At 43.7% G+C, this 22126-nt stretch overlaps 2 protein-coding genes across 4 annotated transcripts in view; one reads left to right on the top strand and one right to left on the bottom strand.

The window, feature by feature from the left end:
- cfap100 (cilia and flagella associated protein 100) overlaps nt 1-19284 on the top strand; it is a 37135-nt gene extending 17851 nt beyond the window's left edge. For 2 of the 3 annotated variants that reach the window (XM_062456461.1, XM_062456442.1), the window contains 10 exons: nt 2678-2841; nt 3029-3109; nt 3285-3475; nt 3644-3749; nt 8479-8521; nt 8878-9032; nt 14423-14558; nt 17429-17631; nt 18785-18878; nt 19050-19284. In XM_062456461.1, the coding sequence (XP_062312445.1) occupies nt 2678-2841; nt 3029-3109; nt 3285-3475; nt 3644-3749; nt 8479-8521; nt 8878-9032; nt 14423-14558; nt 17429-17631; nt 18785-18878; nt 19050-19163 (1287 nt within the window). In that variant the 3' untranslated portion in view covers nt 19164-19284. The remainder of the gene's footprint in view (nt 1-2677; nt 2842-3028; nt 3110-3284; nt 3476-3643; nt 3750-8478; nt 8522-8877; nt 9033-14422; nt 14559-17428; nt 17632-18784; nt 18879-19049) is intronic. The other variant, XM_062456452.1, reaches the window with a different exon arrangement.
- Nucleotides 19285-20015: 731 nt separating this feature from the next.
- Nucleotides 20016-22126, bottom strand: part of si:dkey-156n14.3 (zinc finger protein ZXDC) — a 37621-nt gene continuing 35510 nt past the window's right edge. Inside the window, exon 10 of the mRNA XM_062456332.1 lies at nt 20016-20757. Within this exon, the coding sequence (XP_062312316.1) occupies nt 20671-20757 (87 nt within the window). The 3' untranslated portion in view covers nt 20016-20670. The remainder of the gene's footprint in view (nt 20758-22126) is intronic.

Here is a 22126-nt window from a genome sequence, read left to right as displayed (position 1 = left end):
AACTATCACTAACCCAACATATTCTAATCCTTAGGGTCTCAAAAAGACACATAACACGATATAACATGTGAATTTATCTCCCTCTATGTGTTTGTTCGTCAACAACACTACCTCTGTGTGTGTCCGTCGACACACTTCTGCAGACATTTCTTTTACGACTTTCACGTAAAAGGTAGGTTCAACAACCTTACCTTATTAATTCGTACGGCTTTACACGTACAGGACAGTTTTACCTCTGCCCAATTACTTACTTAACCGAATTATTGACAATAGCCTAAAAAAAAAAACACATTTAGACAATTCAATATCACACAGTAACCAAAAGAATATCTCACCGGTTCATTTGAAGACCCCGCGTCAGCCACAAAACGTCCAACGGGCGCCCCCCCTGGCCCTGCTGTCTCACGCATGGCGGAAGGAAAGGCGGCTTTTTGCCGGAAGATCAATTCGCCGAGGGGAGCCGCCTGCTGAACGCCGTAGACCAATGAGGATCCCCCTACTGGCCACCAAGTGTAATGGTGGAAATTCAAGCGGCACTGTGTAGATCTGAGTAGTCAAGAGATGTGTGTTTATTACAATTTATTTTGCTTATACAGATCATGATTTAACAAAGTACTTTGTGATCAGTCATAACGAAGGAGGTGCTAGCCACAGGTCGTTTGCCAGAGTGATCCAGAACAACCCTAAAACCCTGCCTTATATAAACTTTAGATCAAATGGTTATTCTGAACTCTGTGATTGGTCAGCACTGCTCAGTGACAGTTAAGACAAAATAACCCCCCAGGTCAAGTGACCAAAGTCTTTTGATGTCACGGCTCTTTCTCTAAATGAGGACAGTAAAGATACCCTTAATGAAACACAAACAGGACACAGGACACAATCTCCTCGGCCAAAAGGTCAGGGCTGCTAGATCAACTGACCCATCTCCCTTTAGGCCACAGAACTCAAACATCCCCCAACCTCCGTGCCCCTAGCTTCTCAATCAGGCATCATAACCCAACACCATAAATACCTTAAGACCAATTGCAACATCCATTTGTTTAAACACAACCTCAGTCTATTAAAAATACATTCTTAGTAACTATATCAAAAAATGCCATCACAACAATCAACTAAAATTTTAAATCAAAATTCAGCGCTGTCTCACCATCATATTGTCCACTACCGGAGTGCAGGAGGGGGAAATGCCCGACTGCATGGAATGCAGATAACATCACATATCCTACCTTTAAATAACTGCAGAATACAGTGTATAAATATATTTATTTAATACTGTGCATATATAGTCATGTCAAAAACTGGAAATACAGTCGTTAATCTCCCGTGCAATCGCTACACTCCACGTCATCAGTCCAGACTTTAATAGATTACTGTTCATAACAAAACGCTTTTGTTTTCAAATTGTATCCCGACTCGCGGTATCACTGGCACAGTTGACGCCACTCGCACAGTTTTTGTAATTGGTGATCTACCGGCCACCACATTTTCTGAGTTTTCGGGCTCCACCAATAGGCTAACAGTGTCTGAGAAGTTGTCATGCGCTATGATTCACCGTACAGAACAATTGCATGCCAGGGTCATGATGAGATACTAGATTAGCATTCATGAGGTGCTTTGCATTGACTATTTATGGTTAAAAATGGGCGTGTTCAGGGCAGGGTACAATGCTGATTCACGTACGCACACTTGTGGGTAATCTGTGATTTATAAAGGGAACATTGCATACAGGTGTGCGTACGCACGGTTTTATAAATCTGAATTTTTGTGAGCGTACGCCATTTTAGGCTTTTGGGCGTACGTACACTTTTAGTAAGAATCCTACGCACAGTTTTATAAATGAGACCCCTGGAGAGGTCAATGTACGAAAATACACTTTATTGATAAAATTAACAGGTGTCTTCAGTTTTCCCCACAGGGCAGGCCTCACCAATCACCCTACATTACTAATATCCAGAGTCTAGTGTGGAGGGCCCCCTCACTGACAGAGCTTGTTCGTTCATCACCCCCACTAGACTGTTAAAAGGAACACACTACAGATTAAGAAGAGGCACTACAACTGTAGTGATCTCCTAGTGGAGAAAAAAAGCACAAAAAAAAACTAACACACTGGTCTTGGGACCGCCACCGAGGGCGACAGGAAAAAAGGCACAACAAAGGTATTTTAGGGTTATGTAGTACAGCACAGATTGCACAACATAAAATGGGTTCCTTACTGAAAGGGAGACAGCCTCTGCAGCCCAGGCTGTCTCCCTTTCAGTAAGGAACGTAATGCTCCAGTCTACCATCGGCTTATTGATGAGCCCTCTTTGGTAGTCTTGTTGATAGTTTCGTTGCTCCTGTATATTGGATGAGTTACAAAGGGAAAAAAAACGCAAAACAAAAGGGAAAGGGAGACCGAAATGCCAGGTGTCAACTCCTCAAACCTCCCTCCTTCTTACTCTCCTTTTTCAGCAGCGTTCCCCCGCACCCATCCCACTCTGTGACAGATATTTGTAACAAACCATCTGGCAAGTCAGGTTACTTGTTGCTGGCCTTGACTCTTGCCTCTTCTTTTCTGTCTCTCTGTCTTTTTTTTTGTTTTTTTACTTTTCTCCGTATTCATTCCTCTAGTCTCCCTAACTCAATATTTTCCTCTCATCTCTTCACTTCTACTTTCCACATCCTCACTGCCTCCCAGTACTCTCTGGCAGTGAAGTACGGGGAGATTGCACAGCTGGAGAGGGTGGCGGCTGAGGAGGAGAGGAAGCTGATGCAAGCTGAGACGCTCCTTGAGAACGACGCTGTCATGTTTGACGAGTTCCTTAAAGAGAATGACAAGAACTCTGTGGAAGCCATCAAAATGTAAACGCACATGGCAGAATGTCAACTGTAGATATTCCCAGAACACTTAATTACATCAATTACAGCAATTTCCATAGATATAGAAACAACCTGAAAATTATTCCATGACAAAGTAATCAACAGAAATTTAAAATACCCTCTATTAATTGATGATTCACTTTATGAATGAATTTCGGCATTCTAATAGAGCTGAGCAAGAGACTAAGGCCAAACTGGAGAGGATTGCTGAGATCAAGAGAATTACTACTAAAATGGTGGCCATTAAGAGGTAAGTAACATGAGTGGTAGCCATGATGACTCCATGCATAACATCCATGGCCTCAAAATACTGAACATTTTCAGTATTTTCCTGAATGTCTATGTAGTTATCTAGTTTTGTAAATGTATGAGGATGTGTCCAAAAATACATATGTGTAATATGTGTGTGTATGATGATCTTGCAGTGACATTTCCAAATTTGAAGACATTCTGAAGGAGTACACTCTTTATAAGGACTTCCTCTTTAAGCTCTCACCTCCAGAATGGCAAGAGACCCAGAGGACCAAGGCCAAGTCTACCAAGATCCAGTCCACCACCAAGAGCAAGGACAAGGAGAAAGCAAACGAGAAGGAGAAAGAGAAGAAGACTGGCCGTAGTATGTCCTTTATCTCTGTCTTAAATTATTTTGTTTTGAGTTGGGATGTGTAAGTTTCACTGTCTCCAGTGTGGTCTGCATGTTGTGTATTCCATAATAATCAAGCCCTCTCTCCCTATCCATTTCCCTCTCTCTTAAATTTAATCTGTCTCACACGTACACTTCCAGACATTGTGAGCAAGGGGTCGTTCACCAGCAGAGACCTTTCCCAGCTGAAAGACCCTAAGGCTTCCTCCAGACAGAACAGGAAGTCTACAAGTCCCAGTGACAAAGTGTGAGAACTTCTGTACTTTTATGAAGGGAACATATGTTTGAGTTACAATCAGAGGTGGCACCATGGGTCTGAAACTGGTGGGGAGAAAATTGTAAGTGAGGCAAAAAGGTTTGCTAGCTAGTTAGCTAGTTAACTAGTCTCCTCTATGCCTGAACATAATCTATTACTGTCAGCTGCAACAAAAGGTCAGTTAAAACGTAATAAGGCAAGGCGTTGTAAAAACAAACAAACATAATATTCGTAAATCTACTGTTGTACAGTTGGTTCGAGCCGCTGTGAACTCTTTGCCGACCAGAGGATAGCTCGTAAATAGAAGGGGGAGCCTGCAGCCCTAGAGCACTGACCGTTTTACGGCCCTGCCCTGACAGTTTTACGCTACTGCTGTTCCTGATGCGTCCTATAAGGGGAGGCTGTACAGTTACGTATGGGCGTACGTAGGTTTGAGCCAGCATAGCAGACTGACCAGAGATTAGGAGGGACACGACGAGTATGTTAAATAATCTGCAAAAGTTATTGTTCTCTGTTGGGTTATTCGGAGAAGCAATTAGCTACGGGTCGATGTCAATTCATTTTAACATGTCAATAGATGGTATCTAGCAGGAACTCATTGTGGACCGGCTAGTTCTCGATGCTGATGAGGAATTTTACGAAACCTTTTGCGCTTCTTAATTTTTAGTTTCCCCCCATTAATAACTAAAGGTTATTAACTGTTTAGAAGAGAGGGACAATGTAGCTCTCTGACAAGGGCATTAAAGATCCTGTAAAGTGGAATTAAAAACGAGTTTCAAGTTCAGCACACCACGGAATAATGTGTTATTAACTACCCATCCAAATTCGAATGAAAAAACCCCCGACAAGTATGTTAAATTAGGCTTTGAAATCGTAAGAAAATTAGCAGTCTTCTCTGTTCGAGACTGGGGGGGCGTGTCGCCTGAAGGAGCTGAAGCTCGGCCCCCTCACTGGAAGGCGCCGCCTCTCTCAAGTAAACTACCTACGACCCAGATAATGGACGCTACGTCAAGCCGAACAAAACAGTATAGAATTAGAATGTATTTGTTCAATGAGTGAAACATACAGATGCATATAAATGAAATATTCCCCTGAGCTGTAACACAGGAGTAAACATTTACAGTAGAGACAGCAGACAGTGAGCTCTCCAACTACTTCTAGCACATTAGCTACCATTTCACCAAAATACCATCATTCTACAACGAGTAGCCTAATATCAAGTTAGCGGTTTGCACTAATTGGGTGTGCTTTGCCTTCGGCAAGGGCACAACCTTTGTTCTCTCACATATATATTATTATTATTATTTTTATTTTTTTTGCCCCCCTAAAACTCAGTCAATATTTGGCCTACATAGACAACGTAGGTGTCAAAAGTTTCGTCTTGGTAGCGATTGAGTTGCTTCTATTGGAATTTACGTTCCGTTGCATGGTTTAGGCTCAAGTTAAGTTTTTGTTGCGAAAAGTGAAGCTAACGGTGGCTAATTTGCTAGCCACAGTCACTGACGTTACTAACGTCACTACGTCACGAAAACACGCGTGACTACCTTTGGCAGAACATTCGTTTCGCATCTGTTAACTTGGGGGATAGCTAGGCTAACTATAGCTTTACTGCAAGGCAGCTGCAGAAACGCCACAAGCAAAGAGGCCAGGGTGATAACTATTTACTCATTTTACTTTGTGATATGACACACAATTGTGATGTGTAATGTACAGTATAAGCTGATATTATTAAGGAAGTACATCTACTTTCGGAAACAGTAGTCTACTATTTCACTGAAGTATTAGCATCATGACATTAGCCTGTGTTGCCTGGGCAACACATACTACAGTGGTCTATGATGTAGCGTTATCTGTTTTCAATCGTTAAAATAAACATTCCTCACATATACATTTCGTTGTAGGATTTATTCTGACATTAGTAAACGATTTGTTGGTGAAATTACCATTACCTGTGGTTTCAAACCAGTGTAGCTCACTGCAACGCTGTAGCTTACGCGAGACACTACAAAAACATCTACACTACACAGCTGTTTAGGAAGTCAAACGGCGACAGAACATGTTCGGCACTCCCCTTACTTAAATCAAAAGTCTATCTAACTACTAACTTAAACTTCATTGCCACAGCCTAAACGTTGTCAATCTGTTCATGAAAATAATTCATTTCAGCTTAAACCGTACAACGGAACGTTAAATCCAATTCAACCAACGCAATCGCTACCAAGACGAACACAGCAGTAGTGTAGTACTGTACCGTAGTAGTACAATTTACCGGGGCAGCTTCTCCACACAGGGCTATATCGCATTTTGCGTTGTTACTGACAATGATCGCTACCAGTGAGCTTTTTATGAATGAGCGATTTTCCACTAAATAAATGTCAAGCTTATTTACGTTTTGGGGGGCATATTTTCAGTTAGCAGATGGTACTGTTTGAATCGCGATTCCATCTTCTACTGCCGGGTAACGTCGTAGAATAATCTTCAAAGGGGTTTCTTTATTAATGAATGAATGCAATGAGTAGGCTAAATGCCTGAAAATATCATGAGAAGGGAAAAACTTAAAATTACGTTTAAGTCATAGAGATTAGGTCAATTTTTACACCGGTCTGCCAAATTTATTCGTTTTGATTCAACGATGAGGCTGCCTCTTGCAGGGGAAATGACAAGACATCTATTTAATTCTACACTTCACTCGTATTTTCAGTTGTAAATGAGCAGCAAAAAAAAATGTCATTCAAAAACGGACCCCTGTGCAAACGACGCAAGCAAGCACACCCTACAATTTCCCCAGAAATTGTACCCTCTCTAGTTGGGTGTGCTTTGCCTTCGGCAAGGGCGCAACCTTTGTTCTCTCACATATATATTTATTTATTTATTATTTATTTTCGCCCCCCTAAGGATCAGTCAATATTTGGACTACATACACCACGGCGGTGTCAAAAGGTTCGTCTTGTTAGCGATTGCGTTGGTTGTATTTTTATTTACGTTCCGTTGCATGGTTTAAGTAGAAATTGCGTTTTTGTGGTGAAAAGTGAAGCTAACGGTGGCTAATTTGCTAGCCACAGTCACTGACGTTACTAACGTCACTAACGTCACGAAAACACGCGTGACTACCTGTAGCAGAACATTCGTTTCGCATCTGTTAATTTGGGGGATAGCTAGGCTAACTATAGCTTTACTGCAAGGCAGCTGCAGAAACGCCACAAGCAAAGAGGCCAGGGTGATAACTATTTACTCATTTTACTTTGTGATGTGAAACACAATTATGAAATGTAATGTACAATATTAGCTGATATTATTAAGGAAGTAGGCCCACATCTACTTTCGGAAACGGTAGTCTACTATTTCACTACTCAAATTAGTAAATAGTTATCACCCTGGCCTCTTTGCTTGTGGCGTTTCTGCAGCTGCCTTGCAGTAAAGCTATAGTTAGCCTAGCTATCCCCCAAGTTAACAGATGCGAAACGAATGTTCTGCTACAGGTAGTCACGCGTGTTTTCGTGACGTTAGTGACGTTAGTAACGTCAGTGACTGTGGCTAGCAAATTAGCCACCGTTAGCTTCACTTTTCGCCACAAAAACTTAACTTGAGCCTAAACCATGCAACGGAACGTAAATCCCAATAGAAGCAACTCAATCGCTACCAAGACGAAACTTTTGACACCTAGGTTGTCTATGTAGGCCAAATATTGACTGAGTAGGGGGGCAAAAAGAAAGGAAAAAATAATAATAATAATATATATGTGAGAGAACAAAGGTTGTGCCCTTGCTGAAGGCAAAGCACACCCAATAACAGTACAGCAGGAGGAGCCATTCAGTGATCTGACGTAGATGGGGCGAAATGACGTAGATAGGGCATTTTTTGGCTCCGCCCATTAAAACCTGATTTGAAAACGGAAGAGAAACTGTTCTTCGGTTTAACTCCACATTTCAGTGCGACAAAGTTTTAGCGCTTTGCACATGCTTTCAGGAACTCATTTCACACATATACAGTATAATGTACTTAGAAGCAAAACATGGAATTTACTTTACAGGATCTTTAAGCTGGTCCAAATTAGGTAAAAGGCCATTGCTGATATGCAATTCTACAAAGTTAATTTATTAAATCACGTAGATAAACTGCGATGAAAGTTGCAAACAGAAGCCTATTTTTAGGCTCTGTTTAAGCTTCTTGGAGAAGGTTGTAGTCTATAAAATGAACTATTGACGTTATTAGTAATAGTGTGTATGTTATGAAAGTAAAAAAATATTAAGCCTTAATATTATTTCACCGTATATACTCCTACCCTATAGGAAGAATCAGAAACAGCAGGGGCAAAAAACTGTCAGGGCAAGGCCGTAAAACCTTCAGGGCTGTATAACTGTCAGTGATCTAGGGCTGCAGGCACCCCATATAGTGTAAACATAAGCAACACAGCCACTTTGTTTGTTCTCCACGGGATCTCAGGGCAGAGATTCTATAGGCAACAAAACAATGCACGCTGTGTATGATAGACAAGTAAAGCCACCACTCTCAAGCAGTATGGTTTGTCGCTTAGCCAATCAGACTATAATAATTATTCTGATGCAAATGTTCTGTACGGTTAAGCCTATGAAATGTCATATTTTTGGGGGGTCTTCATACCGGTGTGGCAGTTACCCCTTGGCCACACCTTCCTGGTGGCCCTGGTTACAATATCTATAGATATAATTTTTAAGTTCTCTACTTGTTGTGTCCATTTCAGCAGCACTGTGTCAGAACAAGACTCAGAAGGCTCTGCGTACGAGGTCAGTTTTACACATTTTCAAAGTTTACATTTCTCTGCATGAGGGTCAGGGTTAGTAAGATTCCATGGAGTCAGATTTCATTCATTGGTGATGTGAATTTTTACTGACTCACTGCCAGACGAGTTAAACCACAAACCGAAAAAAATGAAAATATAGTTTGGTAGGCATGGTTTTGTTTGGCTAATATCAAATCCCTAAGTAAATGTGACATTTAATTAAAGACTAATAATCAGAAAACTAACCCACCAAAAAGATAGGATACTGTATTCAGAAAATGATTTGATAACAGCCATGCTCTCTTACTCTCTCTGTATATAACATTGGTTTTCCACACTGTGTTTTGTCACTCCCTACAGGCACAGCCTGAGCTTTACTACACAGACCCCCAGCAACTCCTGGACCTGCTGACTGAGCTGGAGGAGCAGAACCTGTCTCTGATCCAGAATTCCCGCGAGACCGAGGAGGCCCTGGAGGATATTCGCTACACCATGGACTTGACCCAGAAGAAGATGTAAGACCAGGGGTCAAGGGTCTGGGTTTGGAGGTGGAATTATACGTGTCCTGGTAGGAATTAGTCCAGGGGCTTTTTTAAAAACTTTTGCTCACCCCCATTTAGCTGTTAACCCCCATCCCTTTTGTGTCAGGTAGAGTTCAAAAAGTCAGAGGCAGTTGTATGCAAGCCAAGGTTTTATTCAGAAAAACCGAAAAGGGCAAAAATGAAACCAAAAACACCTCGGCGACTCAGCCGGGAAAAAACCCAAAGCGCCTGTAACAGACGGGGAAAACAACAAAAAACTAAACAGAACTTCTAAGCACTGGGGGTAGCCGAACGTAACTTTCACACGAGACACAAGACGTGTCGCAACATGCAACGATCTGACAGGGACCTGCACACAGAAGGAACATTAAATAGACAGGGTAATCAGTGGGGTAACACAAGACAGGTGGTGATAATGACCGAAGACAAACAAGCTGACATTGAATCTGACAGACAAACACAGACACACCCACAAGGGGAGGGGAACAGAAAGACAGTCATGACATTTTGTTGTGAACATTACGTTGGAGTGTCTCTAGGTGTGTTCAACTTCATGCAGCGCCGACAGCAGCTGGATGACTTGAAGCAGTAAATGCTGGTTAGACTTTTTGTCCGACTTGATAATGCGGTATGCCATCAAAGTACCGTGAGATCGATTCGAGAACTGCCAGCATATTTTCACAAGAGCAACTGCAAGGGTTCTAATGACGACACAGCTATTTCATGATTGGCCAGCGACAACTTTGACGCGTGTTTTGTATTTATTCTGACACCTTCAGTTTTGCCAATGCTCAAATCTGGACCAAACAGTACAATTGAATTAAATATTTGCCTTTATTGACAGACTGCAATAGCTTACTATTGTTGAAGAAAGTGTTTTAGTCCACCTCTTCATTAACAGAAAGACTAAGTTTAGTTGAGTTCTGGTTGTATATAAAATAAACAATCCAATACCCCTCCCTGAGTCACCACCTTATCGCGGTGGAGGGGTTTGCGTGTCCTAATGATCCTGGAAGATATGTTGTCAGGGTCTTTATGCCCCTGGTAGGGTCACCCAACAGGTTCCAGGTGAAAGACCAGACAAATCGTGGCTCAAAAAACTCACCAAGAAGAAAAACAACAATGGTTCCCAGCTGCCCTTGCCCGGACGCGGGTCACCGGGGCCCCACCCTGGAGCCAGGCCCGGGGGTGGGGCTTGATGACGAGCGCCTGGTGGCCGGGCCTTTTCCCATGGGGCCCGGCCGGGCTCAGCCCGAAGAAGCAACGTGGGACCCCTTCCAGCGGGCTCACCACCTACAGGAGGGGGGGGTTCAGTGTGAGACGGGCGGCGGCCGAAGGCGGGGGCCTTGGCAGTCCGATCCTCGGCTGCAGAAGCTAGCTCTAGGGACGTGGAATGTCACCTCGCTGGCGGGAAAGGAGCCTGAGCTGGTGCGCGAGGTAGAGAGATTCCGGCTAGATATAGTCGGCCTCGCCTCGACGCACAGCATCGGCTCCGGAACCAGTCTCCTTGAGAGGGGCTGGATTCTCTTTGACTCTGGAGTTGCCCTCGGTGAGAGGCGTCGAGCTGGGGTGGGAATACCTGTTTCCCCTCGGTTCGGTGCCTGTACGTTGGGGTTCACCTCGGTGGACGAGAGGGTAGCCTCCCTCCGCCTTCGGGTGGGGGGACGGGTCCTCACTGTTGTTTGTGCTTACGCACCAAACGGCAGCTCAGAGTACCCACCCTTTTTGGAGTCTCTGGGGGGGGTGCTGGAAAGCGCTCCTCCCGGAGATTCCCTCGTCCTCCTGGGGGACTTCAATGCTCATGTGGGCAATGACAGTGAGACCTGGAGGGGCGTGATTGGGAGGAACGGGCCCCCCGATCTGAATCCGAGTGGTGTTTTGTTATTGGACTTCTGTGCTAGACACGGCTTGTCCATAACGAACACCATGTTCAAGCATAAGGGTGTCCATATGTGCACCTGGCACCAGGACACCCGAGGTCTCAGTTCGATGATCGACTTTGTAGTCGTGTCGTCGGACTTGGGGCCGAATGTCTTGGACACTCGGGTGAGGAGAGGGGCGGAGCTGTCAACTGATCACCACCTGGTGGTGAGTTGGCTACGATGGTGGGGGAGGACGCCAGTCAGGCCTGGCAGGCCCAAACGTAATGTGAGGGTCTGCTGGGAATGGCTGGCAGAACCCCCTGTCAACTTCAACTCCCACCTTCTGGTAGGACTCCAGAGGCAGCTGATGTGTATCGGCAGGCCAAGCGGAACGCGGCTTTGGCAGTCGCGGAGGCAAAAACCCGGGCATGGGAGGAGTTCGGCGAGGCCATGGAGAATGACTTCCGAACGGCTTCGAAAAGGTTCTGGACCACCATCCGGCGACTCAGGAGGGGGAAGCAGTGCACTGTCAACACTGTATATGGTGGGGATGGTGTGCTGCTGACCTCGACGGGGGACGTCCTGGATCGGTGGAAGGAATACTTCGAAGACCTCCTTAATTCCACCAACACTCTTTCTGACGTGGAGGCAGAGTCTGGGGACATCGGGGGGGGCCCTTCTATCTCTGGGGCTGAGGTCGCCGAGGTGGTTGAAAAGCTCCGCGGTGGCAGGGCCCCTGGGGTGGATGAGGTCCGCCCGGAGTTCCTTAAGGCTCTGGATGTTGTAGGGCTGTCTTGGTTGACACGACTCTGCAACATCGTGTGGACATCGGAGACAGTGCCTCTGGACTGGCAGACCGGGGTGGTGGTTCCCCTCTTTAAAAAGGGGGACCAGAGGGTGTGCTCCAACTTTAGGGGGATCACACTCCTCAGCCTCCCTGGGAAAGTCTATTGAGGGGTCCTGGAGAGGAGGGTCCATCGGATTGTCGAACCTCGGATTCAGGAGGAGCAATGTGGTTTTCGTCCTGGCCGTGGAACAGTGGACCAGCTCTATACCCTCGGCAGAGTCCTGGAGGGTACATGGGAGTTCGCCCAACCAGTATACACATGTTTTGTGGATTTAGAAAAGGCGTTCGACCGTGTCCCTCGGGGGCTCATGTGGGGGGTACTCCGAGAGTACGGGGTACCGGATTCCCTGATCGGGGCTGTCCGGTCCCTGTACGACCGGTGCCAGAGTTTGGTCCGCATTGCCGGTAGTAAGTCGAACTTGTTCCCGGTGAGGGTTGGACTCCGCCAGGGCTGCCCTTTGTCACCGATTCTGTTCATAACTTATATGGACAGAATTTCTAGGCGCAGCCAGGGCATTGAGGGGGTCCGGTTTAGTGACCTCAGGATTGGGTCGCTGCTTTTTGCAGATGATGTGGTCCTGTTGGCTTCATCGGGCCGCGACCTCCAGCTGTTACTGGAGCGGTTCGCAACCGAATGTGAAGCGGCTGGGATGCGAATCAGCACCTCCAAATCTGAGGCCATGGTTGTCGACCGGAAAAGGGTGGAGTGCAATCTCCGGGTCGGGGAGGAGATCTTGTCCCAAGCGGAGGAGTTCAAGTATCTCGGGGTCTTGTTCACGAGTGAGGGAAGAATGGAGCGCGAGATCGACAGGCGGATCGGTGCGGCGTCCGCAGTGATGCGGGCTCTGCATCGGTCCGTCGTGGTGAAGAAGGAGCTGAGTCGAAAGGCGAAGCTCTCTATTTACCAGTGGATCTACGTTCCTACCCTCACCTATGGTCATGAACTGTGGGTAGTGACCGAAAGAACGAGATCGCGAATACAAGTGGCCGAAATGAGCTTTCTCCGCAGGGTGTCCGGGCTCTCCCTTAGAGATGGGGTGAAAAGCTTGGTCATCCGGGAGGGGCTCAGAGTAGAACTGCTGCTCCTCCACGTCGAGAGGGGCCAGTTGAGGTGGCTCGGGCATCTGATCAGGATGCCTCCTGGACCCCTCACTGGTGAGGTGTTCTGGGCACGTCCCACTGGGAAGAGGCCCCGGGGAAGACCCAGGACACGCTGGAGGGACTATGTCTCTCGGCTGGCCTGGGAACGCCTTGGGGTCCCCGAGGAAGAGCTGGTGGAAGTGGACGGGGAGAGCGAAGTCTGGGCCTCCCTGCTTAGGTTGCTGCCCCCGCGACCTGATCCCCGGACAAGCGGCAGATAACAAACGAATGAACAATCCAATAACCAGTCTTCTGTTGCCTCAATTACAACCTGACGTCGATCACGGCAGACATGTCTCCCAGGCCGGCTCTACACAGCGATGGCTAGTTCAAAACCCAATCTTTCAGACACAACAGACTTTTAGAGTTAGGCCAACACCACACATCACATTGGAGGCTGGAACACACAGCCCCTGCAAGCACAATGTAGGGTGGGTTGCTGCAGTCTGAAGTCCACGTTGTTGATTAACCTCCTCCTCGCAGTCCTCAGTAGTTTCCCCTCATCGATTCTGTTAATTGGCAAGTATAAAGGCAAAAAACACAAAACAAAAGGGAAGGGAGGCCGAAACATAGGTCACAAACTCCACAAAGACATTCAAAAAGGATGTGTTTAGACGTCAATTTCTGTCGTAATGTGTTGTCTTTACGCAAAGTTTCAGGTTTTGTTTCAACCTAAACAAAAGGCATAAGGATAAGGTCGCAACCTGATTGGACAGCTTTTAAACCTATCACTGAACATTTTGAAGACTTCAGCATTTTTATGCGTTTTTTCGATTATACTTGAAATATGGTTGTTGGACGATTCAGACCAAATGTTAATAAGGAGATTTACCTCCTCGTTGGTCCACATGAGCCCTCTCCTCTTTTTGTTAAAGCTCTAATGGGTTGCATCTTGTGACGACATCCTATTATTGGTCCGTTTAGACGTCTTTGGTCTGTGTTGCGTTCACATATCCAAGCCAAGCTTGTTAGGTGCGCACCAGGGTTCGTATGACAACGTTCACACTTGTTCACATGAACCGCACTTAACCCTTGTGTTATCTTCGGGTCATTCTGACCCATCAGTCATTGTGACCCACCGTCGTATTGCGACAGATTTACCGCATACAAAGACAAAGTGAAGCATTTTCTTTTAACCGTTGGGCTGTCTCAGACCCCCCACATTGCAAAGGTTAAAAGAAAATTATTTTAATTTGTTTTTGTATTGGGTAAAATTGGGTAAACACAACGATGGTTCGTTATGAACCTTTGGGTCATGTGACCCGAAGGCAGCACGAGGGTTAAGCAATCGCACCAGAATTTTAATTAAACCAAACTTGACAAGTGTGAACACAACCTTAAACATCCCAAAGTCCTTTTCATCCTTCTTTCATTCTTTCTCATTCTTTTCTCCCTTTCTCTTACAAATGTGTACAAGTTCCTCCCACACCTCCACCTAATCCATTTCCATTTCCCTCAACCCACATTCTCTTCTTGTCCCCTAACTTTTTCAACTTGATTTCTCTCTTCCTCAGGCTGCATGAGACAGAGCAGCTGACTAAGCAGATAGATATCATGAACCACACCATCCAGAGGGAGAGAGAAAGGGCCACCGAGTTGGAGTTGAGGTCCCGTCTTTTCAACTATGGCAACTACAAGTCTGACGACCAGGTAAGATCCAAAGGATTCTTGGAGGAATCTACACTGCCAGCTTCAAACTATTCCATTTCTAACTAGAGAGGGTACAATTTCTGGGGAAATTGTAGGGTGTGCTTGCTTGCGTCGGTTGCACAGGGGTCCGTTTTTGAATGACATTTTTACAACTGATATTTCTGTATATTTTATATAAAAATGCATACTTATTATTTATAAAGATGACATAGATTTAAAAGCATTTTTTTTTGCTGCTCATTTACAACTGAAAATACGAGTGAAGTGTAGAATGAAATAGATGTCTTCTCATTTCCCCTGCAAGAGGCAGCCTCATCGTTGAAACAAAACGAATAAATTGGGCAGACCGGTGTAAAAATTGACCTAATCTCTATGACTTAAACGTCATTTTAAGTTTTTCCCTTCTCATGATATTTTCAGGCATTTAGCCTACTCATTGCATTCATTCATTAATAAAGAACCCCCTTTGAAGATTATTCTACGACGTTGCCCGGCAGTAGAAGATGGAATCGCAATTCAAACAGTACCATCTGCTAACGGAAAATATGCCCCCCAAAACGTAAATAAGCTTGACATTTATTTAGTGGAAAATCGCTCATTCATAAAAAGCTCACTGGTAGCGATCATTGTCAGTAACAACGCAAAATGTGATATAGCCCTGTGTGGAGAAGCTGCCCCGGTAAATTGTACTACTACAGTACGGTACAGTACTAGTACAGTAGACTGCTGCTGTGTTCGTCTTGGTAGCGATTGCGTTGGTTGAATTGGATTTACTGGTTTGAAACCACAGGTAATGATCATTTCACCCACAAATCGTTTACTTGTAATGTAATGTCATAATAAATCCTACAACGAAAATGTATTTGTGAGGAATGTTTATTTTAAAGATTGAAAACAGATGCATCATAGACCACTGTAGTATGTGTTGCCCGGGCAACAGAGGCTAATGTCATGATGCTAATGCTTCAGTGAAATAGTAGACTACCGTTTCCAAAAGTAGATGTGGGCCTACTTCCTTAATAATATCAGCTAATATTGTACATTACATTTCATAATTGTGTTTCACATCACAAAGTAAAATGAGTAAATAGTTATCACCCTGGCCTCTTTGCTTGTGGCGTTCCTGCAGCTGCCTTGCAGTAAAGCTATAGTTAGCCTAGCTAACCCCAAGTTAACAGATGTGAAACGAATGTTCTGCTACAGGTAGTCACGCGTGTTTTCGTGACGTTAGTGACGTAGTGACGTTAGTAACGTCAGTGACTGTGGCTAGCAAATTAGCCACCGTTAGCTTCACTTTTCACCACAAAAACGCAATTTCTACTTAAACCATGCAACGGAACGTAAATAAAAATACAACCAACGCAATCGCTACCAAGACGAACCTTTTGACACCGCCGTTGTGTATGTAGTCCAAATATTGACTGATCCTTAGGGGGGCGAAAATAAACAATAATAAATAAATAAATAAATATATATGTGAGAGAACAAAGGTTGTGCTCTCGCCGAAGGCTTGAGCACACCCAATTAGCCTTCCATGTGTACACAGTGCAATTAGAAATTGTTTCAATCCTGTTAACTCTTACTGTAACAACACATGAAAAATTCACATGAAATGTAGTATTTGAGTTTTTATAATAATATAATTTTAAAGACATTCTACAGACAGTTTTTGCTTTGTCATAATTGTGTAGAAAGAAAATATGAATTCATTCTCTTTGAGTAAGGAGTAAGTATTACTTAAGGAGTAAGTATAAAATTATCTATAATTATTATAGATAATTCAATTCCTGCACTAATGCTTAGGTAGGTGGTACGTGTCAAAGTAACATCCACATAAATGGAAGGACCCAAGGTTTCCCAGCAGAACATTGCCCAAAGCATCATACTGCCTCCTCCAGCTTGCCTTCTTTCCATAGGGGGGTCAGATGGCTGAGCGGTTAGGGAGTCGGGCTAGTAATCTGAAGGTTGCCAGTTCGATTCCCGGCCGTGCCAAATGACGTTGTGTCCTTGGGCAAGGCACTTCACCCTACTTGCCTCGGGGAGAATGTCCCTATACTTACTGTAAGTTGCTCTGGATAAGAGCGTCTGCTAAATGATTAAATGTAAATGTAATAGTGCATCCTGGTGCCATGTGTTCCCCAGGTAAATGACGAACATGCACCCGGCCTTCCATGTGATGTAAAAGAAATGTGATTCATCATGGACAGGAGTCAGCATGGGCACCCTGACTGCTACGCAGCATCATACGCAATAGACTACGATGCACTGTGTGCACCTTTCTATCAGAACAGCATGAACCTTTTTCAGCAGTTTGAGCTATAGTAGCTCGTCTGTTGGATTAGACCACATGGGCCAGCCTTCCCTTCCCACGTGCATCATTTAGTCTAGCCATGACCTTGTCGCCGGTTCACCACTTTTCCTTCCTAGGACTACTTTTGGTACTGACCACTGCAGACCAGGAACACTCCACAAGAGCTGCAGTTTTGGAAATGCACTGACCCTGTCGTCTAGCATCACAATTTGGCACTTGTCAAAGTCGCTCAAATCCTTCCGCAACTTTGAGGATAACATTTTCACTTTTATGCCTAATATATCCCAGAAATTGACAGGTGCCATGATAACAAGATAATCAGTGTTATTCACTTCACCTGTCATTGGTAATGTTATAGCTGATTCATAATGTACCATTGTTGATGCTTTTATATAGGCCTATATTGTTTATTTTCTTCTATTTGTTTTATGTTGCTCTATATTCAGGCGCACATTGAATTTTTTTGTTGTTGAAGGGAACGTAACTTTTTATTTGAACTTTTGAAATGATTGAATCATTTATTGATGTTTCTCTCATGACCCATCTCTTTACTCTGCAGGAGGGATTGCTGGACACCCTGGGCAGAAAGGTGGAAGAGGTGTACCGAAGCTGCGTGGGCGACAGCGAGGGCAACCTGAGCACGCTGCAGATGCTGACGGCCATTGAGGGCCGACTGGGCGAACTGCTGGAGAATGCTGAGATGATCCCCAGAGACCGGCTGCTGCTGGCCGAGCGGGCCAAGGATAAGGAGAGGAGGCTCAGGTACTGGAGCCCTTCCTGCTTATTTGTTCATATTAGCCGGTTGAAGGACTCGAGCCCCGTTACATTTTGCTATCTGGGATTTAAGGGTTTAGTACATTTCGGGGGAGTAGAGAGACAGATCCGAATGGGACCTGTTTATTTCCATAGCAGGTAATCAAAGGACTCAAGACCTATCACTATCTGGAATAGGGCTGAACGATTTTGAGAAAAAAGATAATTTGAAAATGCTTCACTTTGTTTTTGTATGAGGTAAATTTGTCGCAATACGACGGTGGGTCACAATGACTGATGGGTCAGAATGACCCGAAGATAACACAAGGGTTAACTAAAGCTAGCTAGCTATCTACCGTTTCGGAAAAATAACTTGCGCTGTGGGGACCGCCGGAAATATTTAGAACTCACGCATCTAAAGGTTAAATCTTAAAAGAAAAAGAAACACTGTTCTGATCCAGACTACTAGTAGCCTAACAGAAAGAGTATGGCACTGACAGCCATAGTGATCCTACTGTATGTGTATCACCGAGGGGCATCATATCTTTCGAGATGAACACTGTTACTGCTTGAGTAATTTCGTACGTGAATACGAGCTTTGAAACATTTCGATCAGTGATCCTGTCGGCTGTTATTTGGCTAATTTGACACACTGGTGTTCAGCATTTTAACTATGCATCGTACATGGCTTTGTGGTGTTTTTTTAGGGCCGAATTAGGTTGGTGGCGTTGCCCCGTGAGGTAGCAATGTTAGCCAGGCAATACTTGACATGGCGCAGCATCTTTTTTAAAGGCAAAATTGGCAAAGTGTGTCAGGTTCTGTCGAGCCTGAGGCCATGTACAGGTCAAGGTAAAGTGTAGCGTGCAAAGTTGATCCTTCGTCTGCAAACTGCGTTACTCTCGCGTGTCACGTGACCAAAGTAAAATCGCAGCCTTTGCGATTACAAAATCGCGTTTTGTCTCATCGCGATCTAAATCGCAAATGCAATTAATCGTTCAGCCATAATCTGGAACTTGAGCGTCAGTGTATTTCTTGTGGTTGGTAGAGTTTGTGCAGTTAGATGGATAGAATGTGTAGTACAGTAAATGATGAGTGAGGTTATTGTTCCAGTTTGGCATTGTTAACTAAATGGATCCATCTTTCCTTCCCGCTGGCTCTCCAGGTTGCGTGATGAGAAGATTCGTGAGCAGAAGCAACACCAGGAGGAGAGGTTGAAGAGGGCTCTGGAGAGAGCCCAGGCCGACATAAAAAAGGCGGTGAGATAATACATCTTCCATTCTATCAGGCCATTTACTGTTACAAACTAGCCTACTTATAATTGTATCTATTTATGTAAAACAATTAATGTATTATATGAAATAGATTAAGCAGCCTGAATTTTATAATCAGTCAAGTGATTTTGTGAAAACAATGTTGTTTTCTTTAAGACCGGAAAGAAACTGATGACTAGATCGCAGCCCCCTATCCACAAGCCAAAAAAAAGACAAGAGAACCCATTGACTGACAAGGAGATGGAGGAGCACCTATACTTCTTCACTTAAGGGCACATACCCTATCACAACACAACCCTTTGCTGATACTGACCAGACTTATTTAACCCATTGTTATTTGTTTCTGATGTATTTGGGTTATAAGGATACAAAATAAACTGACATCCCTGGCCACGGTGACATTGTATGATGTTCAGGAAATGTTTTGAAGTTGTACTTATGTCACTTGGCAGTTTTATTATTACTGGACCTTCATAGCACATGCGCTTGTCATACATTTACTTAACCAGACATTCCTGAAACCTCAAGAGAAAACAATAATTTACCAAGGACTTTCTGGTGTGATGCCATATTTTATTTTATTAACCACTATTAGTCAGAAAATGTACGTTGGTAGAAAATCTGCTTAAATAAATACATTTAATAAATTATACAATGATAAATGATAAGATACAAACCTACATACGTTTTCATTATATGGTCGTTTGTGATATCAAATAGGCTTATTTAGGCTGATGCTACATAAAATGTCTTCATCTAAATCACCCCAATAGAATGATCATAAAGAGTTAGAGTTTTTTTTCAAATACTATTGCAAAAAACAATGATTGACCAAAACTTTTGTAACTAAATCCACATGACTTCCTCTATCTTCACATGAGATCCTCCATTTTCCCGATACATTTTTAAACACGGTTTTTGTATTTGTTGTTTGTTTTTAATCAATGAAGTAAACATTTATCCATCCTTCTATGTAAATTTAAGATCATTAAAAAGCTTTGGACAAATATTTATTTCAATCCTTTATTTTAAACTTTTCTGTCACTGCTATTTTGTAAACAAAGCGAATAAATAGGGAATGTCTCAGGTAATACAGTCCTGACTCACATGTAACTACTACAAATCCAAACAAGGCAGCGATGCATGTTATCAACATAAAACGCTACTGTCTAGCTCATCGTAAGACATAAAATACTTTGGACACAAAAAAAGTAAAACAAAATTCCTAGTCGACACAAAGCAGTTTGTCAACAGTTGTGGCAAGGGGTACGGCATAGCGTGTCCATAAGGCATTGTAGATGCTCAGACAGGGTGCCAAGCACAGTGGCTTTGTGGCACCAGTTGAAAAGAAATCTAAAGATGTGGGTGTCTGGGTTTTTGCAATGCAAAGTTTTTGTCCCTCTTAATAAAAAGGGAGAGTGCTTTTCAGTCATGATTGCGTTACATATTTCACAATTTTTTTTAATGTGGAATGTTTCTCTGTGAATTCTCACTCAATGTTTCTCTCAGTTCATCCCAAGGTGCAATTGGCTCTGGGCTTCAAGGTCATCGCAACCCCAGATTTGAAAAGGAGTATTCTGAATAGTATTCTGAAGCATTGAAGATGCAGCAAGGCTTAAGAAACCTTGTGGTTAGAGATGATCCAACATCCCAACACTTGTTAGCAGGAGCTCTATCCTGTGTGGGTTGAGCAGAGGGAATGTCTCAGGTTCAGGTCCTGTCATGCTTCCTCCCTGTTTAGTGACTTCTGACCCTTTGGTGTTGGGCATGCAGTTGGTCACTCCAAGTCCTGCAGGTTAATGGTACTTCCTGTGAACTGGGAGTTATCAGAGCCGTTGTCATCCTCGGTCATGGCCGGGGGCTCCTGTGTGAAGACAAAAGACAAAGTTGATTTTTTGATGGACAAACCGACCAGATTAAACTTTATTGTAAAACTGACAATAACTTATGAAAACCCTTTCAGCACTTTCTAAGTTTACTACAGTCCTGGTCAAAATTATTGGCGCCCCTGAATTTTAAGTACAGAATTCAGAATATCATAAGAAATAAATGCCAATGAACCAATTTTGTATAATCAGAATATTTTAATAAGATGTCCCAAGGTTACTGAACAAATGCAAAAATAAAATATAGCTGCAAGCAGCGATGCGGGTTCCTCCGCAAAATGGCTAAATATTATTATAACATGTACACTGTAGAAGATCGAGACTTGGACAACATGAGAGCAAAACTACTTCATGTTTGGCCAACGACAATAGGCTGAATGGGGATTTGAACTCATGAGCATAAGGTTACAAGTCAGTCTCTCTACCCTCTCTGCTACACAGCAACTGTTGAGATTTTATGAATAGAAAGGGTAGAGTATTAGCTTTTTATAGGATATTGAAACTCTTCTTGAGTTGATCTCTTTCCAGAATCTCAGTCAATGCACAATTAACAATAGTGATGTGGGCAACGGGGCTAGGCAGAGCTCACGTTGCTAGGGTTAGGGTCAGCTGCTTGCGAGAATAGCTTGTGATAGTACAGCAGCCGACTCTCTGGTCCCATTAAACTACACAACATGCACAATCAGGGTGACCAACAAGATTATATTAACTAACAAACAATAACATTACAAACATCTAACTGAATGAACACAACAACTGAAATCCCTCGCACGGCTGTTGTAACCAAACTATTTTCCACAAGTCTTTGCGTTTTTTGACATGCCGCACTGCATGCTGGGTACACAAGGGTGCTGACGCTGATTATCTATCTGTGCTCCGACTGCGTGATATGAGTATTAGCTTTGGTCAGCTTTGGGACAAAGGTTAAGAAACGGTTGACATGTCAAGGTAAAATTGCAGTTTCGCAGGGTATTTCAGAATGATGTAATCCTGTTTAACTAAACAGATAATCAAAATTATGACATTCCCAAAGGCAGTGGCTGGATTCAAACCTGTGACCTTGCACTTTGCAGGACACCGTTTCAATCCACTGAGCTACCGTCAAGGCTGAGAACATGTGGTCAGTTACTGTATATAACAAAGAAGCCGTTTCTCCTGTAGCACACATTGTTCGATTCAGCCAAAATTTAAACAGCTGTAATTCAATGATCTTTTGACATATCAAGGTAAAATTGCGCATGGTACTTCAGAACGATGTCATCCTGTTTAACTAAACAGGTATTCAAATGTAAGCCAATTTAGCCAGCCAATTGAGCTCCTCAGCCAATTGAGCCATTCCCAGACATG

Source organism: Osmerus eperlanus, chromosome 1, assembly GCF_963692335.1.
Source record: "Osmerus eperlanus chromosome 1, fOsmEpe2.1, whole genome shotgun sequence".
Classification (NCBI taxonomy): Eukaryota; Metazoa; Chordata; class Actinopteri; order Osmeriformes; family Osmeridae; genus Osmerus; species Osmerus eperlanus.
Note: the sequence above shows the minus strand (reverse complement) of the source record. Positions and strands in the feature narration are given on the sequence as shown.